Below are 23,558 nucleotides of genomic sequence, written 5' to 3'. Positions count from 1 at the left end.
CAACCATGTATTCTTATTCCTCAATAGCAGGCTGGCTGCTAGAGCCACACACAGTCTCCAGACAATGTGGAGACTATGCTAACTGTTCAGTCAGCGTTACTCAGAGCGCTACACCCTTCACAACCACTGTTAGGCTATGAGCCCTTGAGCACTTAATATTTGAAGACAGGAATTTGACCTCAAGACAAGCATCAGGGGTTTGGGCGTAGAACAGAGTTTTTTAATTCTATTGCTAATGTTATTAGATGTGCATTTAAAAAATAAATCTGGTCTGTATGAAGGAATTTAGCTGCCCATTTAACCATAACAGCTGCCTGAGTTATCCACTGGTGCTCTTTATAGGAAATGTCTAAATAATTGAAATTGTTAATTGGGTTAAAGAGATCCTTAGCACATCGGTGTTCTATAAATAAAATAATGAATAAATAATATAGTGACCTAGGTTTTCTAGCCTTCCTCTTAAAGAAGTAATTATGTTTTGTTGGCACCAATATCGTTGTTGAGGGACTCTTACGAGAGATTTGGTTTAGGCTGGGGCGGGCTTTCCCCAGGAAATCCCTTTTAGTTTGTTTCAGGTGTACTGAAACACCTCTTGGCTCTGTAACTAAAAGTGAATAATTTGTTTATCTTTACTCTAAGTAGCCAGAAACCTGGGCTTTGCATTTTCAACTGGGGTCAGAGAAAGTAGGCAAGGTAACTGTTATCTGAAATCAGACAGGTTTCAGACAGGTTTAAGTAGCCCAGAAGTTAACAAACAGCTAGAGGAGGAGAAAAAAAAAAAAAAAAAAAAGGAAGGAAAGAGAAAAATGCTTATAAAGAGGAAGTGGTAAGAGGCTTCTAAATTTCAGTGTGACCTGTTCTGTCAGGTGATTTTTGTAGGGGAGGGCACATGAAAAAAAGTTAAGTAAAATGTCCTTATAAAGACAAAAATCTATTTCTTTCTTGGCTGATGATTTGTCATTTTAGTCACTTCCTGCCTTGTGACCACACACTCAGCGTTGACAAAGTTCTTCTGCAAATCAGAAAGAAGGGAGTTTCTGGTCTCACGCCAGTACCACTGAGGACGGTTTTTCTATAAGGTAAATTTTCTTTATATCTTTTTGTCATTTATAAGTGCTTATGATGTTTTGCTTGTTGGGTGGCTCTGTTTCTGTGGATTGTGGATTTTGCCTTCAGAGGACTAGAGATCTGGGCACCTGTCACCTGAGCCCTTTGTGAGCTCTGCCACCATTAAACTGCTCAGCAATGCTGCAGCCACCTCATGTGTCCAGAGTGGGACCCCTCTGCTCTCTGGGTAGCTTCTCCAGTTATCCACTGTTATCACCCCCCAAAACTATGATTTTTTTTCTTTTTAAACCAAATCACGTTCTAATTTATTTCTATTGCTTTATTTCAGGGAGGCTATTTACTGTGATTTTATCTGCTTTAAAAACGTTTTCAGGAAGCGTATTGATCATTTAGAGTGTGCCTAATGGGGGTGGTTTCATTTTAGCTACTGTGGTTCTGTTTTTCTAAAAAACTTCTTTACAATTCTTTAGTGGGTATATTAACATCTTGAGTCACATATTAGTGTGTTGCTGGTTATTCAAGTGATTTTGGTGCCAACAGTTTTTAATGGGTGTGCTTAGTAACTACATGGAGTTAGAGCCACCTATTCTCCATTTATTGTCTAAAAATAAAAGAAATTTGTGTTGCTTAATTGTACTTTTTCATAGATTTGTCTGAACTATTCGTTATGCTTATGACCATGCAAATGACCATTAAATTTTGGATGAAAGGTTTCTGTTTACAATAGAAATTCTTATAAAGTTGATATGGGATATTTATCCTAGGCACTTTGTTGAAACACAGACGTTAGATCTTGTAGCATCAGCCTTTATTTAATTATCGTTATCCAACAATATTAAGAATCATTGACAGATAATAAATATAAAAGCCATTCAGACTGGAAATGGATTCATTTATCAGCATGCTTAGCAAAACCCAATTTTTGTTAATCAAATATAGCAACTTGTGTTCTATAATTACTACCTCAGGACAACTTTTAAAAAATCATTAAGCAAAGGTGGTTTATCCTCACGTATTTTGTTTTTAACTCCATATAAATCTATCATAATTAGTTTCTATTAAATAAAATTGCTTAAAGAATATCTGCACTGGCAATTTTGAATGAAATTAACCATTTACTTATAAATGTGAATTTCTAGACATTGCAAAATGTGATCATCAATATTGTTTTACATATCTCACCTGAAAAAATGTATAATTGGAAGAAGGGGACTTGAATCCCCTTAAAGAACAAATTTAAAAACATGTTGTGTGTTATTTTAAGGACAAATATTAATGAGAATAAAATAAATTAGGATGTAAAGGTATGTCAGCATTTTCCTTACATTGGGAAGGAATAAAATGGAATATGAAAAAGTTAATTCAAAGTAGTAAAAAGTCTCTTGCTTTAAATCAAGTTTAGCTTGTTAAAGCATCAGCCTGCTATGCTATAAAATATCTATTTCTCTTCATTCTTTCTCACTGCAAGTAACATCAGAGAAGAATCTTCTGATTCTTGCCCTTTGGACAAGCACTGCTGTGGTGGGATGGAGTTGTGCTTAGGGAGACATTTCATTAGCAACTTCAGTGATGCTTTTCTTTGTCACATTTTAAATTTTGTCTCTTTCATAAATTATGCCTTGAATAGTTGGTAATTTGGAGAGCAATTTCAGTGTTTTAACATCATTTATAATTCATTTTCTGAACCCTTTGGGGAAGGGGAGGCTAACAGGTAAAGTCTCATTCAAATGTATCTATTTAAGTGAGAAAGAAAGGGACAAGTAACGATAATACTTAACATTTAAAATTATTTACTCTCTTCAGCCACTCTTCATGCATTACATCATTTAATCCTCTTTACAGATGAGGAGTGGGCTGAGATCATTGAAGAAACTGTCCCAAGGTTACTGGGTGGTTGGAGGGGGCAAAGGGCAGTAGATAGCCAGGTCCCAGCTCCATGCTACCTCTCTAAGGATGTGTGTCTATTCCAAATTTCCTCTTCCGTACCAGCATACTTTTTCCCCAGATGTAGATAACTAAAGGCTTTTGTTTCTGAAGCTGACTGGAGAGATCTAGGCACTCATAATTTTAAGAGGCAGGGAAGGAAGCTGGAAGAGAAGGGAGAGAGAGAGGAACAGAGAGCTTTTTGAGAGAGAGAGAGAGAGAGAGAGGGAGGGAGGGAGGGAGGGAGGGAGGGAGGGAGGGAGGGAGGGAGGAGGAGAGAGGAGGGAGAGAGGAAGAGAGAAAAATTGCAGTAAACCCAGAAAAATTTCTATTTTTATAAGAGGTATCGTTGCAGGTTTCATATAATAATAGAATAAAATATTTTCATTAATGCATAATTTTACTAATGAATTGTGTGCCTTCACAAACTTACCTCAACCACTTCCCCAGTCTTATTTCTTGTCACTTCCTTCTGCTCTAACTGACCCCCCCTCACTCACATTCTGGGCGCACAAGACCACAAGCTTCCAGAAAGTTCTATGCTCTTTCACTTTTTTTTTTCTCCAACTGTTTCTCCAATTGCTTTCTTCTTTATTGGTAAAACTTCTGCTTATTTTTCAAGACTCACATCAAGAAGCATGTCCTTTGGGAATTTTTTCCTACTAGACCCCACCCCACTTTCTTGCACAAAGTTTCTTCTGTGTGTGTTTGCTTAATGCTTTGATCGTAGAGTAAGTATAGCAGTAATAATGTTGTTTTAGTCTCAAGTCCTTATTTTCTGACAACCTGAGCTCCTTCTCTATTTCTCCCAGCACACAGTAGCAGCTAATGATATTTATTGAATTAAAAATTTATCACAAGTATTTTTCCTCAGTTCCTTGGATATTCATGGGAGCCTTTTCTTTGATTTCACTTATTCATTGAGCTAAAACTTAGCTACCCTAAACAAAGCTATGTACCTGGTAATGGGCTTCTTTGATGACAAAGAACAAAGGACTGCATATCATTAGCTTTTACTTATTTGGAATTATTCTCAGAAAATTCTCAAGTCAACTTCTCTCTGTTTCCTAAAGAGTAAAAGCCCCTCTGTGTATTTAGGGGAGATAGCAAACAAATTTTAAAATCAGGTTAGGTAAAATAAATTAATACATTTTCTTATAAGACTATAGTTGTGAAGTAAAAAATTTATAAAGTAAGATTATAAAGGCATTGGAATTTATTACTAATAGCAGATTGTATAGCAGAGTGACATTATTCAGATTAACCTAATTGTCTCCTTAGGGTTCTTTTGTGTGCTAGTTTCCCTTCTCACAGATATCAACCAATGAAATGATGCTATTCCATCTGCATGTTGAACTGCAGAAATAAAAATTAGAATTAGAGTTTACCAAAATATCAATGTCAGCAGATTTCAAGAGTTTCAAGTTTCCCTATTTTGCTAGGTGGCAGTGCACTTCTCAAATAAAAAGTGTTGCAGTTTCACATTATTTTCATTTGGAAGTTCTAAGAAGTTGCCACCTGATTAGATGTTCATCTTCTAGGGGCATCTCCATACAACTCGGTAACTATTGGGCTCCCCAGATGGCATCTCCTGGTTGCTTTCCTCAGTTCCCTCTGTATTCAACTTCCTTATACACCTATTAACTGTTCCATTGTTTTGGTTTGTCGATTTCAGTCATTACATAGTCTTCCCCGTAATTTAAAAATCACTCCATCTTGTAGGGTACTGCAAGCAGCAGAGATGGGAAAAAGACTTTCAATTTATCAGATTAATAATAACAACTAATACTTATGTACTACTCACTTTGAACTGAGTACTTTGTGAGCATTTTAACCATGTTAATGCATGTAGTCATCACGACAATCCAAGACTAGTTAATTTATTCAAATACATATTTGATTACTTTAATTTTCTACAGTTGAATCAGTTTTGTTTTAACTGCTGAATTCCAGGGGAAACCTCCTGGAGTAAACAGGCAGCAGACCATGCTGCTGTTTACACCTAAGCCCTCAAGCTGAACTTAAATAATCATAATTTATCCCAAATAAATGCGTCTGTGTTATAATTGCTTTTATTAAACAGTCTATTCCTTATCATCATCATCATCATCAGTATTTATTCAGCTCCTCTATGCACTTGACTATTTGGTTTTTACCAATTTATAGGTCCTTTGCTTGTGTCATAAAACATGATCTCTACCTTCAAAAGCTTTAAAAAGTTATTATCAGTCTTAGAAAGTTATAATACTATAGGTTAGTAAAGTGGCACATTTTCTAATTGTTGTGACTGAGAGACAGGAATAAATTAAACAGTTTAGTATTTAGGCCCAAATATGCATGTCTACAATTATATAATAATGGCCAGATATAAGTATTCTAAAAACTGCAAAAGATTGAAAGATTGTTTTAATTGCGAGTTGAAATATAGAGGTAAAAAGTGACCCACCTACTGAGTTAAAATAAGTTTTGCTCAACTTCAGAGCCATGCCTGCATCAGCCCCGCTTGCAGGTTATAAGGAGGCTTACTTCTCAAATATGGTTGGTTGTTTTCTCTGGCAGAAAGAAAAGCTAAAATGTGAAATTAAGGAACTAGCAAAGCCACAGTTCTGTGGTTGCAGAATTGATTCTTGTTTTACTCCAGCTCCAGTTACGTGGATGGATGGCCTCTCTCTCCCCCCCCCCCCCACACACACACATACACACACACATACACATACATCTTGACTGACTGAGCTAAAATGAAAAACAGATTATGTTCTCCACAGGCAGAAAAGCCAAAACACCAAATTCAGCAGGCAAATTAATTAAGCATGTGAATTGCAATCTCCCAGATAATTCGTTTTCCTTTTTTCTCTGGTTGTAGTTTCAAGAGGGAAGTGAGTCAATGGGATTACTTTGCACTTAAATAATACCCTGCATTTTGATCCCTTGGTCTTGTAGCTATCACTGAAATTTATCCAAACTCTGTATCCAAATATATGAAGTAAAGAAGTATACAAATGTATTTGTATAAAATTTGCATCTTCTTCCTTTTCATCATTCCAGAGGCAAAATTTAGAGTTAGAACTGCATCTCTGTTAGCCTCAGTTGTAGCATTTTAAAATGTGGATCCTCGGCACCTCCTTGACATTATCATCTCATGTTACCTTCACCAAGAGGGCCAGATTAAGAAGAGTGGGATAGACATTCCTTATGGAAAAAGCTAGGTAACTGTGCAAAGTGAAAGTAAGAAAAAAAAGAGAAGCAAGTATGCAGTTTTATATTATTGACCCACCTTTCTTCATCTTAAAAATGTGAAATGAACTTTCCCTGTCATTTTCAGTGCTTTATAAACATTTAAAATTTTTTCTCTTTGGAAAGATAAAATATTATATGCAACTATGAGGAGTTTTTCAGATTTTTTCCTTCCCTCAGTGTCTTTCAAGTTGAGATTTTTCATCAAAATATTCCTGATTCTCTTTTCTTTCTTGTGATCACAGAAAAAGGCAATCTATTGGGTGATCACATACAGGGGTGGGCAGAAGTAGGTTTACAGTTGTGAATATACAAAAACAGTTTATTCTTATATTCTTATGTATTAATTATTGTATTATTTATTTGTATTAAAACTGTAAACCTACTTTTGCCTACCCCTGTATAATGTATATAATATATAAGGTACGTAATATATGTAATGTCAGTTTTTCTAAAGCTATGAGCCTGAGTGTATGTCTACAATATTTGTGTATAAAACAAACAGATATGGTATAAAGAAGAAAGCAAATTTGGAGGCAAGTTTGGATTCATGTTCTAGCATTTTACTAAATGTGGAGTCTGAGCAAATGTCTTAAGCCTTCTGAAACTCAATTTCCTCTATAAAATAAGGGAAAGTCCTATCTATTTCCCAGGTCTGTTCTTGGTTTCATTTTCTCCTTCCCTTTCATTACCCCATTTTATCAATCTATATGTATATTTCACTCTGCTATCACTGCTGACTTAATGAGTCCTTGCTATTTGCTAGGCATCATGCTAAGCACTTGATATGTGTTTGCTCTTATTTCCATAAAAAAGATGCATAAAGTTGGTGTTATCATTATCTTATAACAGATGACCAAACTGACATTCAGGAAGGGTCAAGTCCAATGTCACAGAACCAGTAAGTCCCAGAGCCAAGATTCACACCTTGCCTTTTCCCATTATATATTCAGTGTCTTAAAGGTATAAATGCATGAATTTAAATGGCATTGTCTCTTCTAACATTATCCACTAGCTGCTTTCTAATGAGTCTAAGCATTCTTTTCTGTGATTGACCATTGGATGATTATTCCTAATGTCATATTTCCATTGGACAGAGATCCCAACTCTCCTTTTGATGGGTTTGCTGATATACCAAACATATTTGAAAAACAAGCAAATAAATGCTTGAGGATTTTGTGGTACAAAGGCCTTAAAATTAGAGCCTATAGAAAATGAGGTCACACTATTAAGAATAAATAGAAGCTTCTGTTGTCATTGCTAATATACAAATGTTGTTGAACAGTGTCTCAGTGATTTTTCAGCTCAAACTACAATAGAGAGTTAGGAAGTGAAGAGCTGATAGATGTAGAGTACAGGCTAATAGGATCAGTCCCCGAGCATTGGTGCACCTGAGAGTGAGAAAGTATTGTCCCATGGTTCTCATCACAGATACCCAAAGATCTCTTTTTTCTTCATGACTCATTATGGATGCAGCTTTTCTTAAAGTTGCTATAATTTCCCCATTCTAGCCACACTTTCTCAAGTTTTAGAAGGTACTTTCCACCATTAGTATATTAGGCAAATCTAAGTCCAGAGCCCCTTAACCACTCAACATGAGATCAGCCAATACCAATACTGTTGGCTTCTAGTTGGTATCATCTACCAATTGTGCAATATCTTTTTGAGACTGACTTGTAGGACTCTTGATGAAAAATGTGGTACCAGAGCCCAAACAAGCCAAGCTAAAAACATTTGAAGATAGAGCACAGATATGAAATCTAGATTTACACCCCACACAAACACATAACATGCATATAATTGTGGATTTTAGGTAGTGATTTTACATAATATTTCATACAACTTATAGTAGAAATTGGGTTTGTTCCCCAAGATTATTTTGTAAAAGTTCTAGTTCTTTATCTATCCCTCCTTTCCTTTGCCAAGCACTGTTTTATGCAACTTAAACACTTTGTCTCATCTAATTCCAACACAACCCTATGGAGTGAGCACTGTGGTTGGATTATTAATATTCTCTTTTTACATGTGAAGAAACTGAGGCTCAGAAAATTGAAGTAACATACAAAACACACAGCAAGAAGCAGTTGCATTGGAAAATCCAGTATCTTTTCACCATACCATGTTGCTTCTTAGTTCATTTTATATAGATATATCAAGCTTAATTATTTAAAGGAAGATAAGCTCATTAGCCTAGTTTGGGTGAGGTTTGTAGGATGCCCCAAATGCCTTTCCACTGGCTTAGACTGGGAGAAAGGTGGGTTGTATTCTAGCATAGATGAAACTGTAAACTAAGAAGCCTGTGCCATTCTTGAAACATGAGGAATAAGAACTTCCTCCTCTTATTCTCTTCTGCAGTCACATATCTAAGACGTAATTTCATTGACTGTACATCTAAAGGGGTATTTTAACCTTTAGGTTGTTTAACGCTAATTGACTTCTGTTTTTCCCATACCATGGCTAGACCAAACCAAGATCCAGAGGCTCTACTTCTCTTTTCAGACTAGTCACTGACTCACTTTGAGATTTTGAGGAGAAACTTCACTTTTCAGGCCCACATTTTCCAATTTTCTAACATGTCCACTTCTCTCCTCACTTTGCAGGTCTGTATTTTCTAAATGGGAGATGGTAATAAAAGGAGGAAGCTATGTGCATACAAACAAACTGACATGGCTTCTAGGCAGAATCATTTTGTTGTCTGAGGGAGATAAAGAGTATTTGAATTACTTAAAGTGAATGCAAATAGCATTGTAACTGATGATATCAAGGAGAGCCTAAATTACCAAGGTTTCCCTTCTGGAAGCAAAAGCTAGTGAGGAAGGGGACCACAATGCCACTGCCCCAACCCCTTCTGGAGTTCTACTTCCTGCATCCATGGCCAGTCATGCTAAACTCTCCCCAGTTCCCTTGATGTGCTCTTGCCTGTTTCCTCACTTTGCAGGGCTATTTTCTCTTATATGGAGAAATGGAGTGCCATTCTGCATTCTGCTTCTTTGGAAAGCTACTACTGGTTCTTTAAGATGTAGCTTTCCCTTCTCTCCTCAGGCAGAGTTAAGCACTTCCTTCTCTGTGCTCCTATAGTGCATGGTAATAATACCTTTAAAGCAGTGATTTTCAACCTTTTTCACCCCATGGCAGACATAAACTACTAAAATTTTGCACCACACCAAAAAAATATATCTTTTGCCAACCTGAAGTAGGTATAATTTTTATTCATTCACACTGGACAGTTATTGTTGTGTTGGCTGTTGTCATTTTTTGATTTGACAGTCTGAGGGAAAAGAAATCTGTGCCCCTGACTAAAATAGTCAGGTGTTTCATGTTTTTAAAATTCTTGCAGCGCACCAATTGAAAATTGCTGCTGTACAATATTCAAATTAGTGAAATCTTTAAGTTGCATAACCATTTTCTTCCACCTGATTGTGCGTCCCTCAAGAATAAGGATTCTGAACTATTTATCTTTCTAGCTCCAATATCTAGGACAAGGCCAGTGCTTTATTAAATGTGAGTGGATGACAGGTATAGAGGCTACTAATGAAGAGGATCTCTTTTTCCACCAGAGGCAGGGGACACAGGCAGGAGTGGTCAAGATCAAGCCTGATGGTGTTCATATTCTTTTTTTAAAAATATTTTTATTAATTTTTAGAGAGAGAGGAAGGGAAAGGGAGAGAGAAAAACATCAGTGTAAGAGCAAAGTATGGATCAGCTGCTTCCTGCACTCCTCGCACCGAGGATCAAGCCTGCAACCCGTAGGCATGTGCCCTGATGGGGAACTGAACCAACAAACTTTCGGTGCATGGGACAAAACTCAACCAAATGAGACACACTAGCCAGGGCCATATTCTTCTTAATTCTTCCCTCAGGTGTTGAGGAACTGAAGAGAAGAGACATTTAGAATTTCTCAAAAGAGCTTAGGAAGAGCCCCAGTTGTAAGAAAAATCTTGCAGAAGTGTGTGTGTCCCTAACTAACATGAGGTCAGAGCTGAGTAACCTGAGTAATCCCAAAGGAGAGCAGAGAAACTTGAGATACAGAGATCAAATAGAGGCACTAGGAAAGGTGCCTCCAGAAAGGCCCACATCTGTGTTGGTCTGCATTGGGCAGGCAGTGTAGGTGTTGCCACCACTAGGCTCTGGCATAAGCAAGGAGACTTTCCCAGTTCATAGCAATGTGACCTTAGGCCAGTTTTTTAAACCTCAGTTTCCTCATCTATAAAGAGGTAATTATAATAATGCTCCATAGGATTGTGGTGAGAATTAAATATGATAATGCATATAAACATTGAGCATTGAGTAACCATTCAGTAAACATTAGCTGGTCTCATTTGTCCTTTAGCTATTGGTTCCTCTGACTTCAATACAGATAGCCTTTTTATGGAGAGAAATGGATTAATCATCCTACATAAATAAGGATAGACTGACTGATCTTTAAACAATCTCTTCATCTGTGGACATCCAAGTAAATGTCCCTTCTTCTGGAGAGCCATGCTTGGCTCTCCAGGAGAGAGCTATTTTCCCTCTTTCTGTGGATCAAAATGGTCTTCCCGTAACCTAGTGACTAATGCCTCTCTCTCCTCCTAAATAGTCAGGGTCACATCTTTGTGTCATGGGCATCTAACCCAGGACCTGGCAAATATGGTAGGTATTTGACAGGCATTTATTAAAAGAAGAAATATACAAATATATGAATTTGCTTATGGCAGACATTTAGAATTACCAAAGGATGAATTTCATAGTCCAGATAGTGATATGCAGCTTGCATTCAGATCTCCTCTAGCACCCATTCCCAGTGATTTCTTGGGCGCGGGTTCATGCATCCTGGCTTTGTTGTATCCTCCTTCCAGTCCCTGCTCCGTCTCCACAATCCCCTTCCTCCCACCTCAGCAGGACTCAGCTGAGAGTCCGACACTGTATACTCAGTTAGAGACCCACTGCCAGCCATCACCAGGAGCCAGCAGGGTTTACAGAAACAACTTAAAGAAGCCCAGTCCCAGGCTGTGCCACCTTAGCGGGAAATCTCTGGTGGTCTCTCTGGTGGTTGTCAGGGTGGGGCCAGGGCTCATTCCATGGCTAGTTTGAAAATTGCTGCTCTTTAGTCCACATATCTACTCATCAGAGTCATTTCTCCAGCCAAGTGGTTTCATATAAACTTGAAGCATTCACTTGCCTTGTCCTAGGTGTTTGTACCTTTCAGTGGGAGGGATTTTATATATATGTACAACAAGAATATAATTATGAAACACCTCAAAGAAGGTGATAATAGATTTTTAGAGCCCTGTATACCATTAGTTGATAAATTGCTTAGTTTATGTCTACAACTCATTTCCTGAGCACCTGCTATATGACATATACTGAGCTGGCACTGTGAGATGATTTACAGCTTGTGATCTCATAATATGCTGGAAAACATGGATATGGGCACAGGTGCCATGCTGCAGTGGTCTGAACAGAGTTCAAAGGAGGAAGATCTCACTGACGTCCCACCCAACACCAGGAAGACCAGAATCCCTGAAACCATGCTGATTGTTTTTACAAGTCTGAGGGTGTGATTTTAATATTCATCTATGAATTTGGCACTTTGTCTTTTGAAGCATTATGCCTGAGGGTGAGTTATTTTAATGTGGTTTGATTTTGGTTGCTCAGGAAAATCAGAAGGCCCTCATGCGAAGTCAAGAATGAATATACAGATGAATACAGGAGACATTCCCCTTGCCTTGGTCATTGTAACCTAGAAGGTGCCAATAGCATGTGTATATAGTATTTGGCATATGTTGCTTGTAGTCTAAACCTAAACAACACCTTCTCAATACCTAGATTACATTTTTCTTCAGATACAGGAAACAGACATGAAGTTATATTCATAAGCTATTTAAAATCATATGTTGAGCAGGTCTTAAAGAACAGCATTTCCTCTTAGATTTGAAAACTTATTATAAAAGAAAGAGGAGAGATAAGGAGACCTGGATTCCAGTCCCAATGAGCTCTGTGACACTAGGCACATCCTTTAACTTGGTTGTCATTTCACTCCTCTGTGACAGGAGGAAAGTGGCCAGACAGATAATCTCTGAGGTCCCTTCACCCTTACAGCATTCTATGACTCTGTTATTCTTAAGTTATCATTTAAGGAACTTGGCACAGACCTCGAACATAGCAAAGAAAACTATTAAAGATTTGGAAAATAAGCCTCCAAAACCAGGTTAAACAAATTTTTTTGGAAGCCCGGTGGCAGTCATCAAGGCATGTGACAGAATTTTATGAATTGAGCAGCTTCTGTTATTCCCGCTGAGAAAAGCCCAGGAGAGCGGGAGTTTGAATCGTATCAGAAAAGATTTAGGTTACAGGATAGGGATATGAGACACCAGAGAGGTGTAGGGTTTCCGTATTTGGATATTTTTAAGAAAATAGTGGGTGGCTTGCTTTCTGGGACAGTTTGCATATAGTCTTGCCTAGAAGCTAGGAGTGAATTGCATCAGCATGCTGTACGTGGCGATATCCCAGAAAGCAGATCCCACATGCTGCTCTGGTAACCCTCCTGTGCTGTGCTGAGCAGCTGAACTATAGGCATCTGCCCCGGTCAGCGAAGAGAAGGCATGGGAACTGAGCTTTACCTGCTGCTGAGGTAAGAACAAGAGCCAGGTGGGGATGGTAGATGCTGGGTACATTTCAAGAGGTACCTCCCAGAGAAATCACATCAGGGCCAAGGCCATAGCTCATGAAAGACCCTGTCCCTATTTCTAGGCTCATTTGAAATACACCATACCCTGACTCTAACTTTTGCATACATTTGTCAACTAATGAATAGACTTTTGGAACTTTTAAATTGGAAGGGATTTCATCTCTTAATTTATAGGTAAGGAAACTGAGACCCAGAGAGGCAAATGGAATCTGATGTTACACAGGTGGTAGCCTAGGTCTCCCAACCCACAAATTCAGCACCTTTTCCCACTCCCTGCTGGGTGTCTCAGTTATGGTGTCCTTGGAGATGTACAAGTGTATAAGTTCTCTGAATATCTTTATTGCATGGGCTGATTTAGATGTTTGATACTTTTAATTTTTGATAAGCTTTTGTGCTAATTTCTTACTTATCTAATCTTTTTCCCTTTAGCCCTTCTTTATCCTTTTCATTTGTTCATTTTTGACCTTCATAACTTTTTTTTCAATAAGTGAGCTATAATCTCTGTGTCCAGTTTGAAACTTGACATGTAACTGTGGGCCTCATGAAGCCCCAGCCTTTGTAACCCCTGTGTGTGTAGCCCCGTAACCAGAGCAGTGTTCAGGGGTGGAGTGAAAGAATGAATGTATGAATGAATGAGTGACATCTAGTGTTGAGGTAATTGTGTAACAGTGGATAATCAGCTAGCTCATATTAATAGTCAACTCTTTGAAAAGATCCAGGGATACCCTGAGCTTTCAATAGAGGAGAGTCTGGATCTTAAAGTCCTGCTAGGAGAATGTGAAGCAAAAGGTAGCTGTGGAGTTTCAAGACATTAACATGAGGACTATTATTATCTACAGCTCAGGAAAAGAGAGAGAAACCAAGTCAACGAGGGCATCCCCAGGCTAAGCTTAGAGAACCCCCTTTTTGCTCTGTTTCACATTCTTCATAGAAAGCAAAGGTGTTAGGGGGTGTTGGATGAGAGAAGAGAGGCTGTGGGCACTCCTTAGCTGGTAACGGAGCTGGGCCCTGTGTGCTATGCTATATACAGCTTCAGAAGCCCCTCAATGCAGTGATCAAGCCACAGTAGCTCCAGAGCAACATTTGGTTCTTCAAGTTTGGAGTAAGCTGGCCTGCTGCTTTCCTATGACTGCTTACATGGCCCCAGATAGTGAGAGAAAGAGCCACTGAATCTGTACTGTGAAGAGCCTTCCTCGGCCTTGCTCCTTCTTCCCTCTGAGGCTGCAGAGGTAAGAATCCTGTTCTCTGAAGCAGCCCCTGGAGAATCAGTGAATATGCAGGGAGAAAAAAGATAATAAGAAGGAAATTTTGACTTGATAAAAGAATTCATAAGAGCCTCTTTAAGTGATTATCTGTATTTGAGACCATTTATAATTATTTGGCTTCTTTAAAAAAGTCATTTTTAAAATACATTTTCAAAATCATCTTTTATGGAAAGCTTTTGTATGTCTGTATCTATAGACAAATGATGTCCTGAGAATATATGCTGATTACTCATAGTTAGACCCCCTAAAGTGGTCTATGTTATAAAATAAAGGGAATAGGAGTAGGTGAAAGCAAACTCCTTTGTTATCTAAGTTTCTAAAAACCTTATGGGTCTTTTATTTTGTGTTGAAGTCCCATGTATTTTACGTTTTACTTCTTTAGTCATCATAGGCTAACTCTAGAGATTGCTATATTAATCATGTTCTAGATTGCATGTTGTTTTGGATCAGTCATTGTTCATTGAGGCATTTAGAAATTGTACAGTCGCCCCCACCCCCCCATATACATACTGAAATTATTGAGATAAAGCTAGGAATTTAGGTCCTGAGTTTCCAGTTTTACTTTACTCACTGTGTCAAGTTGCAGGAAAAGTAGGGCACATTCAAAAGAGTCCCTTGGCAATGTGATGCCAGGTTACAGGTGCATCCCTGATCCTGGCAGTTATATAATTGGGCATCAATATATTGAATCAAAACACTGACCAGCACAACACTATCACCTTTCAGAAATGATTCCAGCCCGTGAGCATTTCACTCTGGATAGGTCATATTTTACCATTCTTTCTGCTTCTTTTCATTATTAATTTTCTCTCAGAGAAAATTCAGCTTACAGTTTTACATTTATTTTACAGAACATATTTCCTTTTGTAAGTTCTACAGCACTGTATTCTATAGTAAGCACCTACAAATAGTTTCTATATTCGACTTCAGGAATTTGAGTCAGGTGCTTTTACTATAAGAAGTCATTCTCAGAAGTTTGCTTTCACTACCAATCTGAAAAATACCAGCCTCCTTTAAGTAGGGACTCAAAACTCTCTGACTTAGAGAAATGAACAAGTTTTGTGGCTTTTGCCATTTGAGGGGTTATTTGATTTTCTTATGACATTCAAAATAACCTTAAAACAATGACCAACTAGTACTCTCTTTGGCTAAATGTCATGGATTTCTATAACTATTGATTTAATAAATTTAATTGCTCACAGAAAAACTAGCAGCCAGATGTGACTTAGAGAATGGTTTGAGATTTTTCTTCTTGGATTTTGTGTTGAAGGTCCTATTGTATGTTTCACTTCTTTAGATTTGGGCAGTGATTCAAAAACGGGCTTCAAAATTCACCACTGATTTACAAGAGACTTCAAAATGCTTCCAGGCAGGGCATAGTTAGATGACATAGTTATTTAAAAAGGCCACACTTACTGCAAGAGGAGTAGAGCAGTGCTGAAGAAACTGATCATTCACACCCTGGAAGGGACATGCCTTTTACTTTTTTTAGGCTCCAAATGCATCAGCAAATCCCATTACTGTAGTGACCTCTCTAGAGTTTCCTGCTAATATGGTGCCAGTAATTTGCAAACTGAAACACTCATAAATTGTCTTTATGAATTTTACCTACGTTATTGCAACTCATACCTTCAAATATGTATGCATTAAAATGAGTGTATTTTTTCCAGGCAAACACATTAATAAGTTATGTCAAGTACCTAATATTTGATTCTAACCCTAGGAATGTCTGTTTTAGAAACGGCCCAGTCTGCATGTTAATGACTTCGTCCTCCTGTTTCTCTGTTTTGTGAAAATGCTGCTATTTGCACATCCAGTTCAATTAGTTAAAGGGTCTCTCTCAGTTATGGGCTGCAGTGGCCCTTTTAATGGTCCCTCCATTCTCTTGCTGCTCTGCTCACCAGCAACAGTGTTGACAAATTGTTGCCTGGCATTGCTTTGAGAACTTGTACATAGACAAAGCATTTTATCTCATTGGACCTTCAGGCTCCTTATCTATAAAATGAGGTGGTTATAGTAAATTATTCCTTAGATTCCTGTGTCTCTAAAAGTTGGATTGTGTTTCCAGGACTTTCTGCTCATTCTGATGGTAAAAGCGACTTATCTCTTTATGTTTGGGCCCTACAAACAACAAACAGTATCACGGTAACTTAAGCTGTTGACTATTCATCCTTTTAGACTATTTCAATCAACTCTCTTTTCCTTTAATTATTAAATTACTGATGTGTTTTGTATTTTTAAAATGTGAAAACTGTCTCACTATATGGCTTCTCTGAGCTGAACTCATTTATAAATCTCTTAGCAAAATATAGTTATTCAGATGCTCAGATTTTTCATCTTGGCCTACCTGCCATGGCTTAAAAATTACATGGATTTAAAATAATGCCTTTTTCTCTTTCTAGGTCATTTATTTCAATGGGCTGTGCAATTTTTAGACTAAAATATTTTCTCTAATTTTTCACTATAGCATGATCTTCATTTATTTTTTTTCCACCTCAAAATGTGATCTTTCTTTTCTTCCTTGGCCCTGCTCTTGACCTTTAAAATGTATTATCATTTCCTGCCTTTACTTGTATTTGTCACCAATCTCTTATAGTGGTCTAAAATCTAAAACTCTTATGTCAAAAGCAGGGTCAGGTTTTGATTTAGAGATCCTATTTATTCTCTTTAACCTTTCAAGTTGTTTCATGCTTTCTGGGTAACTAGGTCAGTGTAGACATGCTTTAACCGAAGTGAAGAACAGTGCCTGGCTTATAGTAGGCATTCATTAAATATTTGTTAAGTGGGTGAATTTATTTCATAATCTCTTGGACATTCATGAACCAAGAGATGTTAAAACACTTAAAACCAAGAAGGGCCAGCCAGCTCTAGGGCATTAGACCAGATTTTACCAAAAGCCTTGTTAAAATATGATGGGGGAGAGCCTTCTCTTAATACATATATGGAGTATTGGTAGAGAGTATAAAGGAGAAACAAACCAAAGTAGTCACAAGAATGTAGTTAAGTGTACAAAGTTACATACTAATTTCTTAAAACAGAAGACTTGATTTCTTAACTCACGAAAGCAAAAGCTTCTTAAGCTAGAACACCTAGATATGCTCTCTGTATTATAATTATTTTTAATCTCCCATGGGTTATACATATTAAAGATACTTAATGAAAAGTTTCTGAGTGAATGAATGGATGGATGAAATGAGTGTCTAACAGAAATATAAAGGAACCTGAATAGACATCATGGGAGAGGTGAAAAGACTGAGAATTGGAATCCTCGCTGCTCTTCTACCTACGTGTGTAATCTGAGATAATGTATCTTAATTTTCCTGAGCTTCTGCTTCCTGCCATTAGCCTTCATTGAGGGACATTATTTAAAAAATACAAAATCGTGTTTTCTATATCCCCCAAGTGTCTTATTTTTGAGGCCTGGGTAAAAGTATTACTATCAGCCTCATTTCTGCCGCCCTAAGAAAACTGATTTGTCTCATATAGAGTTATGTAACTGACGATGTTTCCATTTTTGCATTAGTTTCTAGAGAACATGGAGCTAGATTTTCAGCTCACTTCTAGTGAAATTTGTAATCCTAACCATGTATTCGAAGTATTAATAATACTCTCCCCTGCCAACATCTTATTTCTCCTTCTCACAGATCACATAATCTTATTTGTTTAGTTCTTAAATTTGGATATATCTTTGTAACCTGGCTCAAATTGTTTTGGGAACAAGATGGTGAAAACGAAGGAAGAAATAAAAGAAGGGGGGAGATAGACAGACAGACAAAAAGGAAGGAAGAGAAGTGAAGACAAGAAAGTAGGATAGTCAGTACCTACCTCTGAGGGTTATTGTGATGTGTAAATGAGATTGTGTTTGCTTATACAGTTAAGACCTCAACATTTTCTACTATCCTTCAGACAACCCAATGGACCAATGCCTTTTTAGATAGATAAGGTAAATAATAATAAAATTAATTTTTATTGATAGTAAAATATATTTTTAAAGAATTTAAAAAATAACAATATATGTAATCAAATTTTTAATTGATGCATCCTGGAGTTCCCATTAGTACATAAGGTGACAAGGAGGTAGGATAGTGGAAGCAAGAAGATTTGGGTTTTTTAATCTAAAAGCTCCCAGAATTTGTTCACTTTTATTTAAATGTAAAGTTTCTGTTAACAAAGGGTCACATGGGGAAACAAAAGTTTGAAAGCACTGATATATGTACATGACAGGATAGTAAATTGGTGAATAATGAATGTGGATTTGCCAAATTAAGCATAATGCATTTTTGGCCTGCAGGCTTAAGTGTTAAAACTCCATTTTTGTGTGCTTGTTGGTTGCCACTAGGAAAAAATACAGCATTATAGAATGTGAAAATGTAGAAAAGGAAATCAATTTAAAACAGCATCCTGTCACAAATTTAAAATATTTTTAAAAATCTGTACTTTTGCTAAAATGCCCAAAATATAATTATAGAAATACCTCATCCTCCACACTTCCACTCACCCCACCAGGAAATCCAGTCTGCTTTAGTGGAACTCCTATTTGAAACCTGCTGGTATGGATTAGCTAGGGGCATTATATTCTCCAGTATAATCCATTTTCTGTTTCATTCTCTTTCTACTCACCCGAAGGCAGCAATAATGCACAGGAAAAGGGAAATTACTCCAGCATTGACATTAAGTTTCTTAGCAAAACTAGCCTTTCTGAGAAGAGAACACCTAAAAGCCCCTCAGATTCCCATATATGGATTGAGTCAGATTTTCTTCCTTTTTCCCTAAATATTTATAGAACTTCATAACTTCCTTGTAAGTTATAAAATTTATCTGTTGGGTTGGTCAAACATATTAATTTTAAATACAAACATGACAATATGTCTAAAACACATCTAGGAACAAGTTAAGTGTTTTAGTTGTATATTGCTGTATAACAGACTACTCCAAAGTTTAGTGATTTAAAACAATCATTTTATCATCTCTCTTGAGTCTGTTGGTTTAATGGGCACAGCTGGGTGATTCTTCCTCTCCATGTGATGTTGACTGAGACTGTGGACACCTGAGGGCTCCAATGGTCTGAAACTACCAGAATGGCCTAGTCAGGTGGCTGCAGTTGAAACTGCCTGTCAGCGAGGAGCACAGCAGAAACTGTTAACCAGAGTATCCAGTTCCCCTTCATTGGCTTCTTCTTGTGACTTGGACATCTCGCTGCATGGCAGTGAGAGGGAACATCCCAAGAATGAGCGTTCAAAAAGGCAGAAAGCAGAAGTTTCCAGTTGAGACATGGATTCTCCAGCCTTCTAAAAGGTCAAAGCAGTCACAGGATCAGCCCAGATTCAAGGGGAGGAAAATTAGCTCCACTCCTGACATAAGCAGCAGTCTGTATATAACAGGGAGAGGAGAGACTGGTGAGGGCCATCTTTGGACACCACTACATGGAAGATTAAAAAAGATACTATTTCTTACACTTTTGAAAGATAGTTGTAAATCATGAGGGATGAAGAGAAATATTCCTTCACTTAATAAATAGAAATTGCTTCTTAAGGAAATTGGCACATTAAAAATTAATATGCACAACAATCATTCCTTATGTTCTCCCTCTCTGCAGATCTGTTGTCTAAAGCAATAAAAAATGGCCAGAGGATCAGTGTCCGAGGAAGAAATGATTGAGCTCAGAGAAGCTTTTGCCAAAGTTGGTGAGTAGACCTGGTATCTTGAGTGGCACAGTTCTCTATTAACTTCAGAACAGATTCATTGAAATGGTAAAATGAGAAAAATAGCAAAAGTGACAAGAATATGGTGGTATTGGTTAAAGGAGCTAGGGAACTTAGTTCTGAAAGGTATCTTTCAAAAAAATACTTCTTTCTCTATCAAAACATGGAATGTGGACACTTTCTTACCTCTAGCTTTTCCTGAAAATGGCGTCTAAGTCTCATCTTTACATCATGTCTACTTTTTTTGGTTTTCTTTGTTGTTTTTTCTTTGTTTTTGTTTTTTGGTATACTTTCCTTTGTTATTTCATACTTTTTCTTACTCTTTGTCACTAAGCCTATGATTTATTTCCCCATCTGATTCTATTAGAGTCCCTTTAGATTCTGTTGCCACATCTCTGTTTTGAAATTATGACTCCTGGATGTTGGAAGTGATGTTAAAGACCACATCTAATAGCAACAGTCCTCTTGTGAGATACGGACTCTTTCATGGGGTCAAGCCATGACCCCTGAATGATTGCCTCTGCTGCCTGTGTTCCTCCCACCTAGCCTTCTCTCACCTCTCTTCATGCTGTTAGTTGAATTGCTCTGAAACTACAACTCATCGTTTGCCTTGCAGATACTGATGGGAATGGGTACATCAGCTGCAATGAGTTGAATGACTTGTTCAAGGCTGCTTGCTTGCCTCTGCCTGGGTACAGAGTGAGAGAAATTACAGAAAATCTGATGGCTACAGGTGATCTAGACCAGGATGGGAAGATCAGCTTTGATGAGTTTATCAAGGTGAGTATGATGCAGAATACAAGGAGATGCATTTGAAATTTGGAACTTTAATTTTTAAAAAAATCCAGAAATCCATTTCCACTCTCGTTGCTTAAACATTACATATTCTTTGTGTGTTTTTTTTTTTATCACATATTGGGTTTCTATAGATACATTATATTTTTGCAGGTTTTTCATGGCCTAAAAAGCACCGATGTCGCCAAGACCTTTAGAAAAGCAATCAATAAGAAGGAAGGGATTTGTGCAATTGGTGGTACTTCAGAGCAGTCTAGTGTTGGCACCCAACACTCCTATTCAGGTAAGTTGTGCTAATGGGTGTGGGATGGAGATAAAAAGGGTGTTGGGATGAGGAGAGAGCTGAGGGCAGAGGGAGAAGGGAACCATGTCGAAAGGATCCATATCTTCTGGGATTACAGATTCTAAACTTTGTAGTCAAACTTAAGGGGTGCAAAGAAAGACAGAAATTAAGATTTTATTGCCTATTGCCTGTTTTCCTATGTAGGAATGGGCCAGCAGTTCCAGCTCTAGGTAGGGCCCAATACCAAATAATCTTATCAGCATTTAAAAAATACATTAAAGGCAGCCAAAATTCCTTTGTAAATCTTTTGGACAAAATGAGCTACTCGGGCTTCTACTTTCAAACTTCATGTTTATTCTTAATGCCTGCTGAGTGATCCAAAAAATTGTGTTTTCATTGATTTGGAAGAAAGTGGTATATTTTTTCTGAAGATTCTGAAAGCTGCCATCCAACAGCCTTAATGGAAACTTCTAATAGCCCAAACAGTACAGTAATCCAACAACCCCCAAAACTGAGTTCTTCAAAACATTAGTTGCTCTTAAAGATATGTTCATGGTTAAGTACCATCTATAATTGCTAAGACAAAGTTTAGCTTTTTATTTTGAAACAGAAATTTTCACAGCCTTTTGCTATGTAAATGTACATTATGAAACTTCAAGACAGTGATATGCTATGCAGTGTTTCTCAAACTTTCGTGACTCAAGATTCTTTGGAGGGACACTGTTGCTTTCAAATTGGGAGACACAAATTGAGAAACATGGTGCTGGGCATAACTTAATGTTTTATTAAAATTTCTAAAATCCACCTCTGGCAGCTTCACTGACAGGAAAGAAAGATTATATCACAAATGATTTCATTTCATAGCAATTTCATTATAAAGAAACTCAGATATTGCAAGGATTGCCTGTCATCATCCCACATTTAAATCAGCAGAAATAAAGGGAGAACCCCCAGTTTTACTCTGTAAGAATTAGAGCACATTTATATTTAAATTATATATAAATATAAAGAAAAATACTTTTATTATTTATATATTTGCATATAAAATATAGCTATAAATTTGCTTTTAAATATAAAATAATTGCATATATAGCTTCTAAATCTACTTGCTGTATGTTTTCTGACTTAGAATGAACAGATTCTATGCTTATATCCCATCATCTGAGATTTTTAAATGTCAATAAATGTGAGATGATTGGATAATGGGTGAGATAACCTCACAATGTCTCTTCTGGGCATGAGAATCTAAGATCCACATGTATGATTTCGTTTCCAGAAGATTTTTACTTTGCAAATAAGTCATTTTAATCATTTACTTGCAGAGGAAGAGAAGTATGCCTTCGTTAACTGGATAAACAAAGCCCTGGAAAATGACCCTGACTGTCGGCATGTCATCCCAATGAATCCAAACACAAATGATCTCTTCAATGCTGTTGGCGATGGCATCGTCCTTTGGTAAATAACACTTCCTTCTTGGTTTCCGAAGGTTTCCCTAGAATTTTCTGGAATACCAACAATTAATTGTGTTTATCCTAGGCAAAATTCCTTTGGTGATCAGATGGACTTGAAATGCTTTTCTGTACTTTTACTTGGAAGTCCAGGAGAGAAAAGTACTTTCAAGAGCAACTTATAGTGAAATGTAAAACTATTATTTCTTGGGTAGAGGAGAGGGATGCACAGTATAGAGACAAACATAAACATATTGCTTCATTGGAATACATGACACTTTGCTTCATGTCTTACATGAGAGTAGACAGAATTAATAATAGCAACATGATAACTGGAGCTATCCACTGCAAGTCCTATGCAAAGAGAGTTGTAAGTGGTGCACACAAATGCACCATTGAGGGTACCTGAAAAGGAGGAATGTATGTATTCTTTCTATGGGAGACTCAAAACACAGCTGGTCAATTCATGATGGAGTCTTTGAAAATGCCTCTGCAGCCCTAGCCAGTTTGGTTCAGTGGTTAGGTCGTCACCCCTCTGACTGAAGGGTCTAGGGTTCAGTTCCCGGTCAAGGGCACGTACCTCTGTTGCAGATGGCTGGCCCCAGTTGGGGCATGTGTGGGAGGCAACCAATCAATGTGTCCCTCTCTCTGTCTCTCACCCTCCCTTCCACTCTCTAAAAAAAATCAATGGAAAAAAATACATCCTTTGGTGAATGCTTCTGCAGCTCTTCCCTCAGCAGCTTCTCTGTCATCATAAAACATGGTGTTAGTGAGGAGGTTTGAAATGCCCAATCTCAGGTAAGCCCAGGAGTTGAAGGGAGAGATGGGTGAGCAAGACTTTCAGCCCCTTTTCTCTGCTCTGACCAGAGCAATTCTGCTTTTGATATTTTATTTATTAGAGTTTATTTTTTAAAGATTCAACTGATAAAAAACAAAAACAAAAAACCTAGCCTACAGGATCAAGTCCTGGTTCCTTTGATTGGCACCCAACCTCCCCCATGGCCTTTCCTCAATCTCCTTATAGTTTTACCTCCTACGACCCCCTGACTCAGGAACCCAGCCCAGGGTACCGAATGAATAGCTTTATGAATGAAAGCAAGCATACTGACTCTTTCCCATACACACCCTGCTTATAACTTGCAACTGCGGCTTTGCCTTTTATTTATTTTT

The 23,558-nt window shown here is 37.6% G+C and overlaps 1 protein-coding gene across 3 annotated transcripts in view; it reads left to right on the top strand.

Moving 5' to 3' along the window:
- Positions 1 to 864: 864 nt before the first annotated feature.
- The window catches only part of LCP1 (lymphocyte cytosolic protein 1), a 49,841-nt gene continuing 27,147 nt past the window's right edge, over positions 865 to 23,558 (top strand). Inside the window, exons 1-5 of one of the 3 annotated variants that reach the window (XM_081127376.1) lie at positions 865 to 1,079; positions 19,757 to 19,844; positions 20,479 to 20,642; positions 20,811 to 20,940; positions 22,263 to 22,395. In XM_081127376.1, coding sequence (XP_080983502.1) covers positions 19,781 to 19,844; positions 20,479 to 20,642; positions 20,811 to 20,940; positions 22,263 to 22,395 — 491 coding nt within the window. In that variant the 5' untranslated portion in view covers positions 865 to 1,079; positions 19,757 to 19,780. Of the gene's footprint in view, positions 1,080 to 14,052; positions 14,125 to 18,067; positions 18,104 to 19,756; positions 19,845 to 20,478; positions 20,643 to 20,810; positions 20,941 to 22,262; positions 22,396 to 23,558 lie in introns of those variants that run through there. The other 2 variants (XM_081127377.1, XM_081127378.1) reach the window with 2 other exon arrangements.

The sequence above is a fragment of the Miniopterus schreibersii genome (assembly GCF_964146895.1).
Source record: "Miniopterus schreibersii genome assembly, chromosome: 2".
NCBI classification, from domain to species: domain Eukaryota; kingdom Metazoa; phylum Chordata; class Mammalia; order Chiroptera; family Miniopteridae; genus Miniopterus; species Miniopterus schreibersii.
Note: the sequence above shows the minus strand (reverse complement) of the source record. Positions and strands in the feature narration are given on the sequence as shown.